The sequence below is a fragment of the Metopolophium dirhodum genome, chromosome 7 (assembly GCF_019925205.1).
Source record: "Metopolophium dirhodum isolate CAU chromosome 7, ASM1992520v1, whole genome shotgun sequence".
Taxonomy (NCBI): Eukaryota; Metazoa; Arthropoda; class Insecta; order Hemiptera; family Aphididae; genus Metopolophium; species Metopolophium dirhodum.
In genome coordinates, this window is record NC_083566.1 from 12,200,291 (window position 1) to 12,218,205 (window position 17,915).

Sequence of the window (17,915 nt, forward strand, 5' to 3'; positions counted from 1 at the left end):
TGTAGCCGCAATAATAAGTAATAAGCACCAATCGTAGATACTAAGTACGATTCATTGGCAGTGGCGCAACTAGACACTTATGGGCCCTAAAGTCAAATATAAAATAGGGTCCCTTAGCAAAATATATAAATGGTTTTAAACAATTAAAGGTACACGGTATACCGTTTCCTCCACATCCATAAGTTAATCAAATCCTATCCATCGTTAATTATAATATATACTATATATTATGTATATATAAAAGCGAAATGGAAATCTTTGTTGCGGGTTGACTCCGAAAATGCATGACTGATTTGGCTGATTCTTTTTTTGATGTGTTCGTAATTAATAAAGGTTAATATGAAAGAAAATTTTAAGAAATTCCAACGGAAAAGTAGAAAACTTGGAAAGCAAAAATACAACAGACATCATCTGTCCAGCAAAAAAAAAATGAATTAAATAATAATAAAATAATAACTGTATTAAATAGAAGTTTTACTATCCAATGTATTGCTAATTTATTGATACATATAATATATAAACCATTTTTAACGGGAAACGAAGTGCATAGGATCAGTTAGTCATTTCATAACATTAAAAATAATTTTATTGTATAAACTAACTTTTTTTAAAAGTTAAGTATTTATAAATTTATAAAATAGAATAAGACGCATTGATATTTCTAGTTTTTTGTAATAAATCATCTACAAAACGTTCTACAAAATATTGAGAAATACAACAGTAGAGAATATTAACTCTTGATAGTTTATATAACACATAATATTATGATCTAGTGCAATTCAAATGTGCTAATATAAAATAAATATTGAAGTGTAGTATATTCTTTTATATACCTATCATATTTGCCTACAGTTCATTTATACAATTTATTAAAAAAATACCTACTAGTTTTGATATTTGACTCTCATTAAATCCAAACTGATGGTTCTTTGTTCTTTTGCCTTGCGTTTAGCAAAACTACTTTCAGACATTCTTCGTGTCGACATAATAATTACACAAAATATACAGTATTACATAAATAAACTATACCTACTTAAAAATACTTCACGATTACGTAAATAGAAAATGGGTAATATTATATTAATAAAAAAATTCAAGTCTAATAAATCTTTTATAAATACGCCTTGTCGCCTTCTCGCCCTTAGAACGTAGCTAATATACAGAGTGTATCTTATGTCATTGTACGCGGGGTTTTTTTAACGATTATGGATCGATGACATAGGATTTCGTTAAAACAAAAAAAGACGTGTTTCTTTATTTTTAACAGGCAATTTTTTTTATAACAATTTCAAAATTTTTAAACACGCAGGTGTACCAATAGCAAAATCAACTTTATTTTTTCAAATAGCAACTATTATATTTTTTTAATGAATTCTGGTAAAGCTTTTTTCTGAACATTTTGACAGTCAAATCATCAATTTTGGTTCGCTAGTTTATTAACTATGGCCCTCTAAAGTTTAGTAAAATCTGCATTAATACTTTTAATTGAAATAATTGATATATAATAATTAATATATAGGTTTAATTTACAAGAGCTAAATATTTTTTTCTTATAACTACCTTTTTATAAACTTAAGTAATTTAATCGATAATCTAATGACACTAAAAAAAAAAACATAAACAAAATTGTTGGCAACCATAGTTAATTATTTTTATTTTAACATACAATATCATCAAAATCAATATTATTATCTTAATTTGTTATTATGGTAATCGTAATTAATTACTTCACAGTTACTTTTCTTACAATATCATAAATTTGAATTCTTTATTAAGTGGCTAAAGTAATACCTAATGGTAAATTGGTAAATAATATTCGATTGTTGACATTAATGTCTTAGGTATGTATGAGAATTAAAAAAAATTGCGTAATAAAAAAAGCGCAATGTTTTGTGGTGCTCTTCTCGTAGAGGGATAAACTTGAAATTTGAACCATATAGATTATACTTATTGGTAGGTATCGCATGCAAAGTATGAAATTAGGAGTTTTAATTCATAATACTTCTTATTTTTTAGTTTTGGACATTTAAATTTTATTTCGTACTTTTTGTATCATAAATTCCTATCATACTTTTCTTACAATAGCATTAATTTGGATTCTTAATTAGGCGGCTAAGGACTAAGGTAATAGGTACCTAATGGTATTTGATTCTTGTTATAATAATATTAAAAATCTGTAATTAACTTACATTAAAAGTATGCCAAAGTTAGGTTACAAACTAGTTAGGTTACAAACCTATATTGAGATTGACTATTTATCTAAATATCTTACAAATAGTATATTTTAAATCATGATTATTAAATAATTCTTAAAGAATTTCAATTGCTAAATTCATACTTTGCACGCGATACCTACCAATATAGGGAACTTATGGTTCAAATTTCAATTTATAAAAGTTAGTTATAAGAAAAATGTATTTAGCTCTTGTAAATTAAACCTATACCAATTATTTTAATTAAGAGTATTATTAATGCAGATTTAACTAAACTTTAGAGGGCTATAGTTAATAAACTAGTAAACCAAAATTGATGATTTGACTATCAAAATGTTGAGGAGAAAAAACTTTACCATTATCAATTAAAAAATATAGTAGTTGCCATTTGAAAAAATAAAGTTGATTTTGCTATTGGTACACCTGCGTGTTTAAAAATTTTGAAATTGTTATAAATAAATATTAAATTGCCTGTTAAAAATAAAGAAAGACGTCTTTTTTCATTTTAAATAATTATTTATTAGAAGTTATAATCAAGGATCGGAACTTTAAGCGCTAAAAAGTACTCAAATATGCACATACATATGCGTTAAAAAACATCAAAATATGCGGTATATTATGCAGTAAAAAAATGGAAAATATGCAAAACTATGTAATTTATTGAACAAAATAAATTTTACATGCAAAATTACAAATTTTTATTAGGTACCTCCCTAAAAAAATTCATGCTGCATCCCTTATGTATTGCTGTGTTATCCTGTTTGTATACCTTCATATCACCATTCATCAAACTTTAATCTTCTTGAGTTCCTACAAAAAAAGTTAATATATTTTTAATTTATATCATGGTACAAAATATTATTTCAGTGGTAAATTTGGATAAAAATAAATACAGGCTGGTCCGGCGCCCACGTATATCACGTATCTAAACTTGACTATTACCTACGATGTTTTCAGTACTATATAGGGATTATAATATTATTGTTGAGTGCATTGGGTATAACACGATATTAAAAAATTTAGAATTTTGGTTGTCATAAATCTAATAATTTTATATTAAACTATACATTTCTAAAACAAAAAATGTTTTCGTTAAATCTATAAAATATGCATAAAAATGTTGTTAAACCTAAAATATGCAAATTCGTAGATACATAAAATAACGAAATATGCAAAATTATGCAACAAAAATTTTTGTTTTTGAAATATACGTATACATACATATATGAATCGAATTTGTATCGAATCAGAATTTTAATATGTATTTTCTAGACAAATATGCAAATGCCTCCAAAGTTCCGAGCCTTGGTTATAAGTTATAACTTATAACACTCACACGAAAGGCACAAATAAATAAATTTCAAGACTTAACACTCAAGAGTCGAGACTGTAAACACTGTAACATGTAATATTTTATATTGTTAATATTAGGTAATAAATTAAGGTAATATTTGATATTATACATAGATGCGGGTGCCAGTTGAAATTCCCATTTATGATATCCATCACAATGAAATTACAAAAAATATGTATTGTTAAACATTATTTTCACATTGATTTAACATAAGTCCCTGTTATAATAATAATACGAGTAGGCTGTTGATTGTTGTATATACATTTTAGAACACTATTCTTGGCCGCCATGGTAATGATTTTATAATATTATTAAATCAATAACTCGTAGTGTAATATACCTATATAGGCTATTAACAATAACTATTAAAATAACAATATAGGTAATTATAGTATAACTATGTCATTTTAATGTAAATGATTATAAAAAAATATAGGTAATACTAATAGTAATTATAAAATGTGAAAAAATACTAAAAACGGGGCCATTGGTTCATAGCACGGTTTAAGATAGAAATTCTATCTTAAACCGTGGTTCATAGACATATTATAGAACATAGTAGATGATTATTATTAATTTTATTTTATTGTAATTGACGCCGTTGAATAACACTTTTCCATGAACAATGGACTATTTTTCAATCGATGGTTATGGGTAAGTTACTAATAATTTAATTTTTTTTTTTTTTATTTTTAATCTAGAATTTATACAATCTATACTACAAAAAAAGTACAATAAGCATAATGTATGTTTTTAAATTAAGTGCAATAACTTGAATGTCTTGAGAGAAGAAACCGTCCAGTGAAGATACTTCGAGTAATTTAATTTAAATTTATATTTATCCCATAGCTTCAAATGATAAAATATACCTAGCCATATAGGTATTTATTTTTAATTTAACTTGTCCAGAAACATTTTATAAAGTGAATATTTATTTTGTGTAAATTAGTAAAACTAAAATTTTCCCAAAAAAACATAAATGGAAATAACAGTTTCCGAAGTGGTTACCGCGGTAATTTTGAAGAATTAAAACTGCTTCCAAACCGTTAACCGATACCACATTTTTAGAGTTAATTTATTGTTAACCGGTAATCAATTACCACTAATTCTAAAAACCACTTCCGAACATTTTTTTGGGTCCTCATAAGCGGTTTCATGCCCTGCTTTGATGTCTAATATCTTGCAATATAATAGGTTATAGGTTGTAAGGCGTAAAGGTGTCGTAAAGATACTAGGTATACATGACACTATACTTATAAACGTGTCTTATGCTATCTATACCGTAGATTCATTGGTGTTTATACTTTATAGGCACCATGGCTTAAATATACAAGGTTACCTATAGGACATATAGCCCATAAGGGAAAATCCATTAAAATGTCAAGGGGGGCTAACATTATTAACATCAATGTGAGTGGGAGAGCCTTCGATCGCTCACAACTAAAAAAAAGAGAGGGCATAACGGACTTTTTAGGGGGCTAAGCCCCCGTAAGCCCTCCACCCCCATATCCATTTATAAATCATACCCTATATTGTTATCAAAAAAGTTAAATGGCAGAGTAAGGGTACAGACGTACAGTCACTGAACTAAATGCATGGAATGCAAATTATGTATAACTCTCATATATAATATGTAAAATGAGACAATACGGGAGCCGCCATATTATTCATTCCGATTTGATTTTTAACATTAATATGATGATAATGATAACAATTTTCATAGATAACATAACATTTTACCATGTTTTCCCTTGACTCGGAATGCATATGGCGACTTCCTAGTTCCTAAGAGGTTCATATTTTGAACAATGCACGCGTTTCATGTATTTAGTTCAGTACCTATGGGTACAGCATGGTTGAAATCATAGACCTATAAACTAATGGACAGCGCTTAAAAAGAGGTCAGGGGTACGATATTGAGTAAAAGAGAAAAGAGAACGTGGGGGAAATATAGTATTAGTTTCATATAAGGTTATTGCATAATATAGTATATACCCCTTCTCAATCAAATATTTGATGATAAAATTAAAAATGGCCGCGTAAATGGAACCAATAATAATCAAGTATATATGCGCGGGATTTTGAATTTGTTAGCTATTGCCAGCGTATTTTTGATGAAAAGAAAAATTTATATCTGTGATATCCCTTTACGCAGCCATTTTGTTTCTGAAGATAACAATCCGAGTTGATATGCAATAACCTGTATATTTCAACTATGGGGTACAGTCCATATCTTAAGTATAGGTCATCCCCTTACGTTGCCATTTTAATTCCTTAACAACGTGATAAAATTATATAGTCGAGGTACTATTGCAATAAACTAGTATATTTAAGCCATGCTTTATATTATCTACATTCGAATATTTGATTATGTTTCTACACGTTGTTCCATTAAACCAGATCATTGAATATTAAAACTGTTTTTCTTGGCAGTCCGCGACATATAGTCTACTGCTCTCTAGTAATACTCACAGTTATAGGCAAATCCGTGAGTAGCGTTTGTGTCTTTCAAATAATCTTCATGCCCATTGCCCTCTCTCTTACCAAAAAATAATATATGTACTATTGTTTAATGTTAGAACAATATGAGTTATTGTTTTAAAATAATTAATATATAATACAGCTGATCCCACGCACTTCGTTGCCCGAAAAATTGACAACTCATACAAATATTGTGATTTTTCAGCTCCTTTTGGGTGCAGTAACTCGCTGCAGTAAGTGTTGCAACTCAGCCACATTGGTAGGCAATGTGCGAAAAATTGATTTTATGCATGCTTGTACTGATTTGCTCGATTGGCCAATAGCATTATAGCAACCAATTACCAATATACTTGTATACAATAAAAAAAAAAATACTAATTTCTACTATTACTATAATAATCTTCAACCAATGGCAACCATTTACAAACAAATAAAAAGTTTCAATTCCCACCATGAATCTCAAATTCATTGTTCGACCCCCTCTAATTTACCTTTTTAGAGACAAAATATAGCCTATTTTCTTCTCCAAGGTTTAATCTATCTCTGTACCATGGTTTAGGAATGCATATATAAAGGACAATCAGCCAAACATTCAATTTTATATATAGATGTATATAAATTACATTTAATTTTAGACTGTTTTTATCATACTGGAAAGAAAATCCTTTAATTTTATTACACATAGGTATTCAATAAAAACCGAGTTTTTAAGTCTTATTTAAAATGTTTTCTGATGTTTTCCAAGAATTTTTTATTTTACTATTATAGAAATATTATGTCTGTCATTTAGATTACTTAGTCTTATTTCTGCACAATATTTTTAATAAAGGGAAAAAAAATCCTTTAATACTGTAGGTATATCTATAGTATAAATAGGTACCTATTTATTATAATTAAAGCGCGGATTTTTAGATTCTTAAAAGCTCAAAATATGATGCTAATATGCTCTATAAAAACCCTAAAATAATCTCTAAATATTCCTTAAACCTTGTAAATATACAGATAATATCATTTTTTTTTTCTTAAATAGTTTAATAACAATAAATAACTGTTATGGTCCATTCCTTTGATAACAGGTAAATTATTTAAATATACAAATTTAAAACAGTTTATACCTACATAGGAATATAAATATAATAAAATTATATATAAAAAACAAAATAGATCCAGAGGGAGGCAAAAAGAGCATTTGCTCCCACCCCCCCCCCCCCCCCAAAAAAAAAATTAAGCCCTGGATCAGCCACTGGTATGCACCATTCTTTGGAAAAAGATAAATTATTATATTTATTTATTTATTATGAAATCATTCTCACCACGTTATCAGTTGTCAATTACGATAATCTAAGTATGGTACACAATTTAAGATATACCTTAAATATATCTTTAAGTATATATTAAATTGTGGTATGGTACAATCGCGGACTGAGAGTAACAGTATAACCAACATTACCAATTTAATTACAACTAAGTAGATAATTCAATGATTTTTTATTTTTAACATTCTTAAATCAAATAATTTTTTTTCCTAGAAAAATCACAACGCAAAAATTAATAAAATATGCTTTTTTATGAAAAATAATTGAATATATTCTAAACTATGACAAATAGGCTAAATATCCTATTATGTCCAAAATATGAAAAATAAATTTTTTCCTACGAACTCTATGATGGATAAATTGTCCACATTTTTCATCCTCGTAAAGCTGCATAAACCCAATAAAAATATTTAAAAACCTAAAGATCCGCGCTCTAATTATAATATATAATCATCAATCAATAGTATTATTATACTCGATACAAATATACAATCGATTTAAAAAAATATTAAATATAATTGTAACATTTTATATCACCCTCAAGGCCTCAAGCCCAAAATAGGGTTGTGATCGGTTGTCAATAAAGAAAACTAGAAGTAGGGTATCGGTATCTGAAAATAAAGCTTTTTTTAATAAGAATATTAGGATAAAGAATAATACATGGGGTATTTTTCCAAAAACTATTTCAACTATTGAAATTTAAAAAGCCACTTGGTTTTGACTATATTATAATTATTTTTAAAACGCAGAAGTGAGCATAGCAAGACAATTACCCTTCTTTCATTGTCTGTAAGACTTATTTGTAGCACTGTGGTCAACAAACAACTGCACATAAAATTATGTTTATTTATAACAATATATTGTTTTCACTTTTTAATGAATTTGATTATAAAATTAATAAATCCTAAAACTATCAAATTCCTAATAATAATGTAAATATAATAAACTCATACATATACAATATATATAGACCATTATAGTTATTGGTCCCGATAAGGAAATTGTAACGACATATATTATATATTTTCATACAAACATTTTTATTACTTTTATATGCAAATCGTACAATTTTATATACGACTATAAACAAGAGAAAAATAAATAACAACAGAATTACTTAAACATTAGCTGTAACTTAAAATAATTTACTATTTATTACAAATATCTATTGGTATAAAGTTACTTTAATTTTATAATAATATATTCACAAACAAAATATAAAACTACAAAGTATAGTTCTATGGTGGAGTTTCAATATAACAAAAGAAGAAAGAAGTAAATTAATAAATCACAGGTTCTAAGAATAATTTTACTATTTTTAGCATGTAGTTGAACTACTATGTTTATTGTTTGTGTGACTAATGCAGCCATAACAACAAAACTAATAATTAAACAAATATAATTTACATAAAATAAAAAAAAATACACATTTATTATTTGTCACTGTTTCAAAAACAATAAATATAAAATAATAGTTAAACTGAAACTATTTTGATGGTAATACATTAATTAATATATAGAACAATTAAACTTATATCGGGTAACAACAATTTGTTTAACCAGACATCAGGTTCAAATGTCATGGAAAAGACATATCAGGGCAGAAACAAGTGAAAAAGATTTTATCAAAAAAAAAAATTATAATAATTAATTACAAAATTGCAATTGGCAACTACGAATATGGTAGGTGGACCATAGATAATAAAAGAATGGATAGGCCATGACATCTTATCACACGTGCATGAACGTTACAAGGGGTCTTATAATAAAATAATGATCACTTGCTAGAGTGAGAAACACCATATAAAAGCAGTTTGTCTCTCATCCACATTCCGGCTCTCAAACCCCTCGTACATTAATATAAGAATGGCCTATCCTTTCTTTTATTATCTATGAGGTGGACACAATATCATTGTAATTATTAATTACATGGGATTGTTATATAAATTAACCACAAAATAGTCTAGTTTTTGGCACTTACAAAACAAAATATGGTTATTTTGTTCATTTGAAATAATAATATTACACAATTATCAATGACATGATAGTTAAATAATATTATTACTAATATAATATTTACATCCTATCAACATTGAGCATTGTAATTAATAAGTTCTTAATTATTTTCATACAGAAAATAATTAATGGTCTAATTAATAATCAACAAATTTAATCATTAAATTAAATTAATATTAATTATAAAATAAAGATACATAATATTTACATTTAAAGCAATATTATTAAATATTCATTTAAGAAAACAATTTTATTGCACTTAAGTCACTTAATTTTCTTAAGTTCCCTTCTCCCATCTACAAAAATGTCAAAGTATTCTTTGAATAGTATGCATTATTTCTGGAATTAGCCACAATCAATTGAGATCTTTAAAAAGTTTTAATTTAATCAAATCAAATAGCTGATACATTAACCACTGTTATACTAGTAATAATTAAAATAGTTCAGCAATTATTTGTTTTACAACGAAGATGACATATCAGACAAATTATAATTAAACATGTTTGATAACAAATATTTTTCTTTCCAAAAAATATTTTAAACACCCTATTATGTAAGATCTATGCCTTCATAATTTAGATATTCACACTATTAAGCAGTGTTAATACTTCTGAAAAATATTTTTATTTGTGTTTAAATTTTCAAAACATGACACTATTGTGTGCAAATATAAGCAAAACAGGATTGCAGATATAAAACTATTTGTATTTATCAGTTTAAAAATCGAATTGGTAACTATTATTTAGTATTCATAGCTTGTAATTAGTAAAATAAATCATCAATTTTTACAAACAAATATTTTGTTTTGATAGCAAAATATTTAAACTCACCAATTCAAACACCATTAACCTTCAAATACCCAAAAGCAAATAATACATTTTAAATTATACATTGTTTTTGAATATGATAAACTGATAAACATAAAAAAAAATTTCAAATTGTAAAAGTATTGCTGTCTAGTAATAACAAAACCGACTATAATTAATTTCTCTATAATATTTTAAATAAAAGGTATGATTATATTATATATATACCAGTGGTGAATGCTAACTCTGAAGCATGGGCTACAATAAAATATTTTCCTGAAAACTAGTGATTTACCGATTTATTTCATAAGTTATTTAAAATTGATTAAGTCATAAAATTAGACAAAAAAAAAGATCATAGTTTTTAGTTCTATTATTTGTATACAGGGAAATTTACCAAGTATACTCACCTTAATTTTTTAATTTAATACTACATTTTTGAATTCTGGGGATCCGATCATGCTTGGGGAATTACTCTGTATATATTTTGAAATAAATTTTACCAAAAATAAATTATGAAATTATTAACCATAAGAGTTCTTTTATCATAGTTGAACAATGAAAATTTGAAAAAAATAATATAAATAAATGTTTAGAAAAGGATTACATAGAATAGATTATAATTTATTGTTTTTTTCTTATGAGATCAGGAAGAAGAAAATAGAAAAATACATCAAGAAAATCAGAATCTTGAAATTCAAACTCTCCTCCTCCTCACAACTTAACACTTATGGCGAGTTAAAAAAATACCAATACTTTTTATCAATAACAAAATTTATAGTAATAATAATAATAATAATAAAAATAAAGAAAATCAAAGAACAAAATCTTAAAACCATTCTGCAAAGAAATAAAAGTTAAGTCTATGAACTTTTGAAATGTTTTTAGTTAAAGCTTCTAACATACAAATTTGTGATAAGTTAACATTTTCATTTGTTTCCTAACAAGATAGAAAGAACTTAACTTAAAAACTAACAACATTTTGGTGGAAGTTCTGTAATATACAAATGTATAACGTATGACGTATCAAAGTTAGTATTTAGTTAAGTTTTATTACAAATTTACACAACATATTATCAAACTATTTAATAATTTGTATCTCAAATATTTCTCAAATATCATATTAAAAAGTATACTGGGAATAATAAAAAATAACCAATTTATTCGGCTCACAGAATATCAAACTATGATTATTATAGCTTCAGACTAGAAAATAATATGCAAATTCATCTATAACTTAATTGTATTGTGCTATAAATCACAAAAAACACTCCATAGATCTTTCTAGATCAATCAGAAACCACTTTAATTTCCCTCCTTTATAAATAATAATAATAAAAAACATAGGTAATACTGAAACATTATGATAACGGTAATTTGTGATAACTGATAATATATAAGGGACATCTTTTAACTTAAGTATAACAGTCCCAAATATTCGTAACTCTCCTTAAACCACAAATAAAAAAATGTGATGCAAACTACTAAATTTGTTATTTGATGTTACTTGTAGTCAGCGTCAAAATCCAATACAAATAATTTGGTTTCTTCGGTGCCATTGCGGCTGCCTACTGCACATACTAACTTTGTTTCATTTGCACGTATTCGCCATACAACTCCACCACTACCACCACTTTCTAGTGCAATTAGATTTCTAATAAATTCACCTAAAATTTAAACAATTAAGTTCCTTGAATTAATGAATCTTTTACACTAAAAAATATAATATTACCAGTTTTTACGTCCCACAATTTCACAGTCCCATCATCGGAAGAGGTTACCACAAATCTAGTATTAAATTGTAAACATGTAACTGCAGAATTATGTTTATTTGAACCTGTTCATAAAAAATTTATATAAATAATAAATAATTAAAAAAATATTGAATTATAATTATTTACCCGACAACGTCTGCAAGCATTGCCCAGTAAGTATATCCCATACTTTGACCGTAGAATCTGCATTTCCAGACACTAAGATATTATCTCTTAGCTCCATACCAGATGTTAATGATTGGTGTCCCATTAAAGTGTGCTTACATGTACCAGTCTCTACATCCCATACTCTTATGCTAGTATCTAAAGATCCACTTACAACATGAGTACTATCAAACTGTAAACAATTTTATCAAATTATTATATCTCATTTCATAGATTATATAAACATTAGTATACACTAAACAATATATATATAGTGTAATATAATTATATAAAATATATTATAAACATTTACTAAATTTAAGTGATTAAAAATAAACGAACTTGTAAAGAATATACACGATTAGTGTGACCAGATAATGTATGTAAACAAATTTCACTTTCTGCATCCCATACTTTGACTAGGTAGTCATAAGCACCACTAACTATTAATCGCCCATCATATTGGACACAACGTACAGCAGCCTGATGACCAAGGAATATAGACAAGCATTGACCAGTTTTAATATCCCACAACCTGAGTGATGCATCCCTTGATCCACTTACAACTCTAAAGAAATTAATAAATATAAAATGTGTCTTACAAATTTAATTTTTAAATTGATATAAAAACAAATGTCTTCCTACTTATTTTCGTGTAAATGCATACAACGAACTGTTGAAGTGTGACCATACAATGTATGTGTACATTGACCAGTTTCTGCGTTCCAGACTTTTAAAGTGCGATCAGTGGAACCGCTAATTATTACATTACCAGCCATTTGTGATGACCATACACCACCAGTATGCCCAACCAATGTACGCAAACACTATAGAAGTACCCAATGTATTAAATTAACTAATGATAGTAAATAATAGTTACTTAGTAACTATAGTAATTGAAACATGAATAACAATAACAAACTAATTTAAAAACTTACTTTTCCAGTTAGAACTGACCAAACTTTAAGTGTATTGTCATCAGAACCACTAACAACCTGATTTCCACAAAATTGTAAGCATGTAATAACATGATCATCATGGCCTTTGAGTATTATTGGCATTCTTATTGGTTTTACTCTCCAATTCATTTCAATTGCATGGTGTCTCATGTATGAAGACTGATAAAAAAATTATAAATTTGATAAATGTTAAATATGTATAGTACTAAATGTATAGTTGTTAAAACTATAAAAAAAATAATATTGTATAGTCAATTTTAATATAAAATAAACTTTAATATTTAAAGTTAACAAACATACCTTCCACGGTGAGGTAACACTGCGATTTTTTGAACACTTAATAGTAGACGGATCCGTCAAAGGTATACTAACGTTTTGGCACTTTTCACGCCATAGTAAGTTGTCTTCAGATAAAAACCTCCAACTATGACATGTTTGAGCTGCTTTTAACAAGTCTTTGGGTTCCAAATATGACAAAACATATAATGCCAACTACAATAAAACAAGTAATAATAAAAATAAATTCACAAAATAAAATATTATTTAATGATTATTATACTTCTTTGGGAAGTAGAGAAATAAAGTCTCGTTGGAACTGTGGTTCAATAAGCTGTAACATATGGCGAACTTGAGTAGGTTCACATTCATCCACCAACATATCTATAGCTAACATCCTTTCCGCATTTGACCATTTCTGTAAAAAAAATATAGAAATTAATTCATATAACTAGAGACTAAAGAACATTCAAAATTCAAATGCCAAAATTTTACAAACCGAAAAAGTTTTTAGCCATTCCATCATTTCTTCAGGAGGATCATCTTTGGACGGTATACAACTTCGACGAATCTTTATTTTATCAATTTTATCTAATTCAGTATCAGCCAATTTTGGCGTCAGTCTAAAAATAATACAATTTAAACTTAAAACAATTTTCACAATTCATTGAATTTATATATTATATTATGTTAATAGATGATGTTTAAAAATAATTAAAACAAAATAAGTTTCAAATAAATGTCTAATAAGTAATTATCATAGAATATGTTTTTCATTAATTATCTAAGATTTTACATTTACTTTATAATATATACTTAATACTTTATAAACATATACTTTTTAGGCCATTGTGACATATATGAACTATAGCAAAGTTTTGGGTTTCAAATGTGATCTACTCTAATTTTCCAACCAACCAAAGATTAAGCTAGTAGAGAATGGATAAGGGAATATGCAGAGCTAGAGAGGCCTTATTCCAATTCTAAACCATGAGTATAGTAGACATAATAAGAAAAATATTACAGCGGGACATAGTTGGAGGAGTCAAAACAAATCTATAAAATAGGTAAACTGCCTGGTTCTTCAAATGTCCTTACCAACAATAATGAAATTGTTTTTTTTTTTTTTGTATTATTAAATAATAAGTATAAATAGAAAAAATTAAATATGGGAGCAAGGAGGGGGATTGATGTGTAAGCCGATTTAGTTTCTACATACTGCGAACAAGACTTCTGGCTATGCTCTACTATCAATAACTAAGAATGATGAAACATATTTTACAATTAAACCCCAAATTAATGTAAAATTATTTTTTTAAATTTTTTAAATGTAATTATTTTGATTAAATATGGTACATTTAGTAATTACAAAACCTACCACGGTATTAAATATACGATTCCAATTATTAAGCAACTATGCAACTATATAATATTATTATGTACGGTCTTAATATTTTATAACATACCTTTCAAGATTCAAATTGTTTTGATCATAATATTGTTTTTTGGACGGAAAATCTTCAGACGTTAATGTGGAATTTGATATTTTTCGTTTTCGCTAATAGAAATAAAATTAATTTTAAAATACAATATTAACTTTTTAGTTTATACCAAGTATCACTAATAATTGTAGAATAATCTTATTTAAAATATGAAATTTATAAAAAATAATACTTTAAAATGCAAATGTAATAAAATATAAAAATAATTAGTAACATATTAGTTGTGTTATCTCTAATGGAATAATAAAAAAAAAAAAGTAGATTGATAATTTATTGTTTTAACATTTTAATGTAATTAAGATAAATAAATATTATAAGATCAATTCAATGAACTTAAATTTAACCAAACCAATAAGTTAATAAAAATGAAACAGCACAATTTTCTGAAGAGAAATTATAAATCCTAAAAAACATAACTATCTTAAAGTTCCATTATTTAATCCAAAATAATAGCAAAATAAAAAAAATCACTTACCATAACACCATTAGAATTAGAAGCATCTTCTTGTTCACTAGGATTATCCGTCCAATCATCATTAACCCAATCACCGGGTAAAGGACTCTCATCGGAATAAATATCTTGGTCTGTACATGTACTATCAACTAAATGAAGATTAAATACATTTTTCATTTCAATGTTAGCTATTCCAATTTCATCTGAATCTGTGGTTGGTGCAGATTCTTCTGCTATCAGTTCTTCTTCTGCTGTATCCAATACAACAGGACACATGGTCGGACTTTGGCTAGTAGAGTCACTCTTTTCAAGGCACGATGTAGACGGGTCTTCGAAATCCAGTTGATCGCCTTCCATTCTGTAAAATAGAATTATACTAATGAAAAATCATAATTAATAAAAAAAATGTAGTTTATATGAAAACTCCTGTGTTACCACATAACCAAGTGTTCCAATTCTTTAAAATTCAAATTTATAAACATATATTTAATAAACTTATTTTCTTTGTGGTTTTTACTCTTGATAAATATTAAAAAATATAATTAAGCAATATGAATAAGATAACAATTTATAATTATAATATAATATATATTAGTATATTATTTCATTAAATACTAATAAAAATAAATATCTAACATAGGTACCTAACCATATAAAAGCTTGAGATATAATAGAAAATTAACCTTTAAATCTCTAATTTTAGATTGTGATTGGAGCAATGATTAATGATTATATTGATTTAACAATGAAATTATTATTTTTTGTATTGCATTCTCGAGAAGCAGTACCAATTTTCAATCTTTACCTTTGATAAATACTATTATAATAATTACATACTATTAATGTACCTATGTAAATTGTAATTGGCAAAAATTAAATTAATCTACCGTATAAGTAATAGCACTATAAATATATAATAAAACATATTATTTTCAGAAATATAGACTGACAGATTGTCTCCGCTCAGGATTGTTTTTTATTGTAGGTATACAATGATTTATCATTGAATTCAAATTAATACATAAAATGCAGTAATCTATTCAATGTTTAAAAGCTGAGAATTTCCAAGTTTTTTTATTTTTTTTATACATATTACATTATCTAAATAAAATAAATGTAACTCGATATTATAACTAATTCTTGCCAATTATTAACTATGAAAACTAAAAATGTTAAGGAATATTTTTGTTACATAATAATGTAAACTAATAGATATTAAGAAAATATAAGTACATTAGTAAAAATCATTGCAAGAGATTAATGTTACATTAGTATATTTAAATTTGTTAAAATTATATCAACATGTATTTAAATAAATAACAAAAAAATAGAAATAATAAATATTGACCAATGACCTATATATTTAGCTAAATTTATTAAACAATAAAAATTAATTTTAAAATATTTAACAGATATACACTTTGTAGGTCAAAAAAATAATATAAACAAAATAATTACAGGTCATGAGTTTATTTTAATTTAATGATGATTCATAAAGTTGAGCTAAGCAAAAATATGAATTTGTCTTCTTGCATTTGTAAGTATTATCAAATAATGCATATTTTCCCACCACTTTTAAATTTTACAAACTAACCTAATGAGTAGCATAGGTATGAAATAATACTTTACATGCTCAGCTATAAAAATAATCCTAACATTTTTTTTAAATTAAACACACACACATACACATATATATATATGTATATATTTAGGTATATTATTTGCATGATTTAGCAAATGCCTATAGAACGCTAAAATAATGGCTGTTTACGCTAAGTTGTATGAAAATTATTTTCATATATAAATTTAAGAATAACTATTCAATGGAATTAGTTTTAAATTGTTTATACCTACATAAAAAGTTATAAATAATAAAAAGTCCTACAGGGCTACAGCCTAAGTAGGAATATGTTTGAGGTTATATGTACTCACTAACAGTGTTTGTCCAAGTACACTATACGTTCAATAAATGAAACGCAAGAGATTTAAAACCATCTAGCAGAGACACCCCCACAACCGATGGATTTTAAGGTGCATAAAAAATCCGATTTTGGTGAAACATGCGTTTCGAGAGTAAGATCTCAATTTAATTGGTCGATGACGTAACTGTTGTTTTTAATTTAACTTCAAAATCGAACACTTCTTAACAATACCACTGGCAAATCAATTGAATAACGTATTAATGATAATTACCATAAATATGGTCTTCTTAATGGTAGCAGGTGTCGAACTCCTTGCGTGAAAACGAACGACAAAATTTCAGATACGATTATGAGAAATAAATACTCGTCACTGGCCCCTGGGACACCCTTCCTTCACCAACGACCCATGACGAACTAGCACGTTATCAACAATCAACAATATTGTTATTGATAAGAATCAGACAATATACTTACCGAATCTCACGTTTCAAAACTGAAAATTGTGTACCTTCTTCCTCTTCCCATCAACCATCATAATTTACAAAAGCATTAAGAAATAAAGAGTAAAGTCTAAACAATTTTAATAATTATTAATGTGTCTAGTTAATTTAAAAAAATTTTCTTTTTTATTTCTATGTTATCATCAAAATTGGTAAAGATATAACCTCAAAAATATTTTTTTATCAATTAATTAATA

At 26.3% G+C, this 17,915-nt stretch overlaps 1 protein-coding gene across 3 annotated transcripts; it reads right to left on the bottom strand.

Annotated features, from left to right (window-relative positions):
* Positions 1–8,380: 8,380 nt before the first annotated feature.
* LOC132948483 (F-box/WD repeat-containing protein 7-like) lies at positions 8,381–17,870 on the bottom strand. Of its 3 annotated transcripts, XM_061018965.1 has the most exons (13): positions 17,693–17,870; positions 17,490–17,632; positions 15,318–15,654; positions 14,807–14,898; positions 13,840–13,963; positions 13,624–13,758; positions 13,365–13,556; positions 13,044–13,223; positions 12,751–12,932; positions 12,448–12,673; positions 12,088–12,298; positions 11,919–12,023; positions 8,381–11,853 (listed from the first exon to the last, which is right to left on the bottom strand). In XM_061018965.1, exons 3-13 carry the CDS (start codon positions 15,651–15,653, stop codon positions 11,690–11,692), a joined length of 1,947 nt encoding a protein of 648 aa, XP_060874948.1. In that variant the 5' UTR covers position 15,654; positions 17,490–17,632; positions 17,693–17,870; the 3' UTR covers positions 8,381–11,689. The 3 variants fall into 3 exon arrangements, with proteins under 3 accessions (XP_060874948.1, XP_060874950.1, XP_060874949.1); XM_061018967.1 differs by lacking the exon at positions 17,490–17,632; XM_061018966.1 differs by lacking the exons at positions 17,490–17,632; positions 17,693–17,870 and adding an exon at positions 17,229–17,474.
* Between the last annotated feature and the right edge of the window lie 45 nt (positions 17,871–17,915).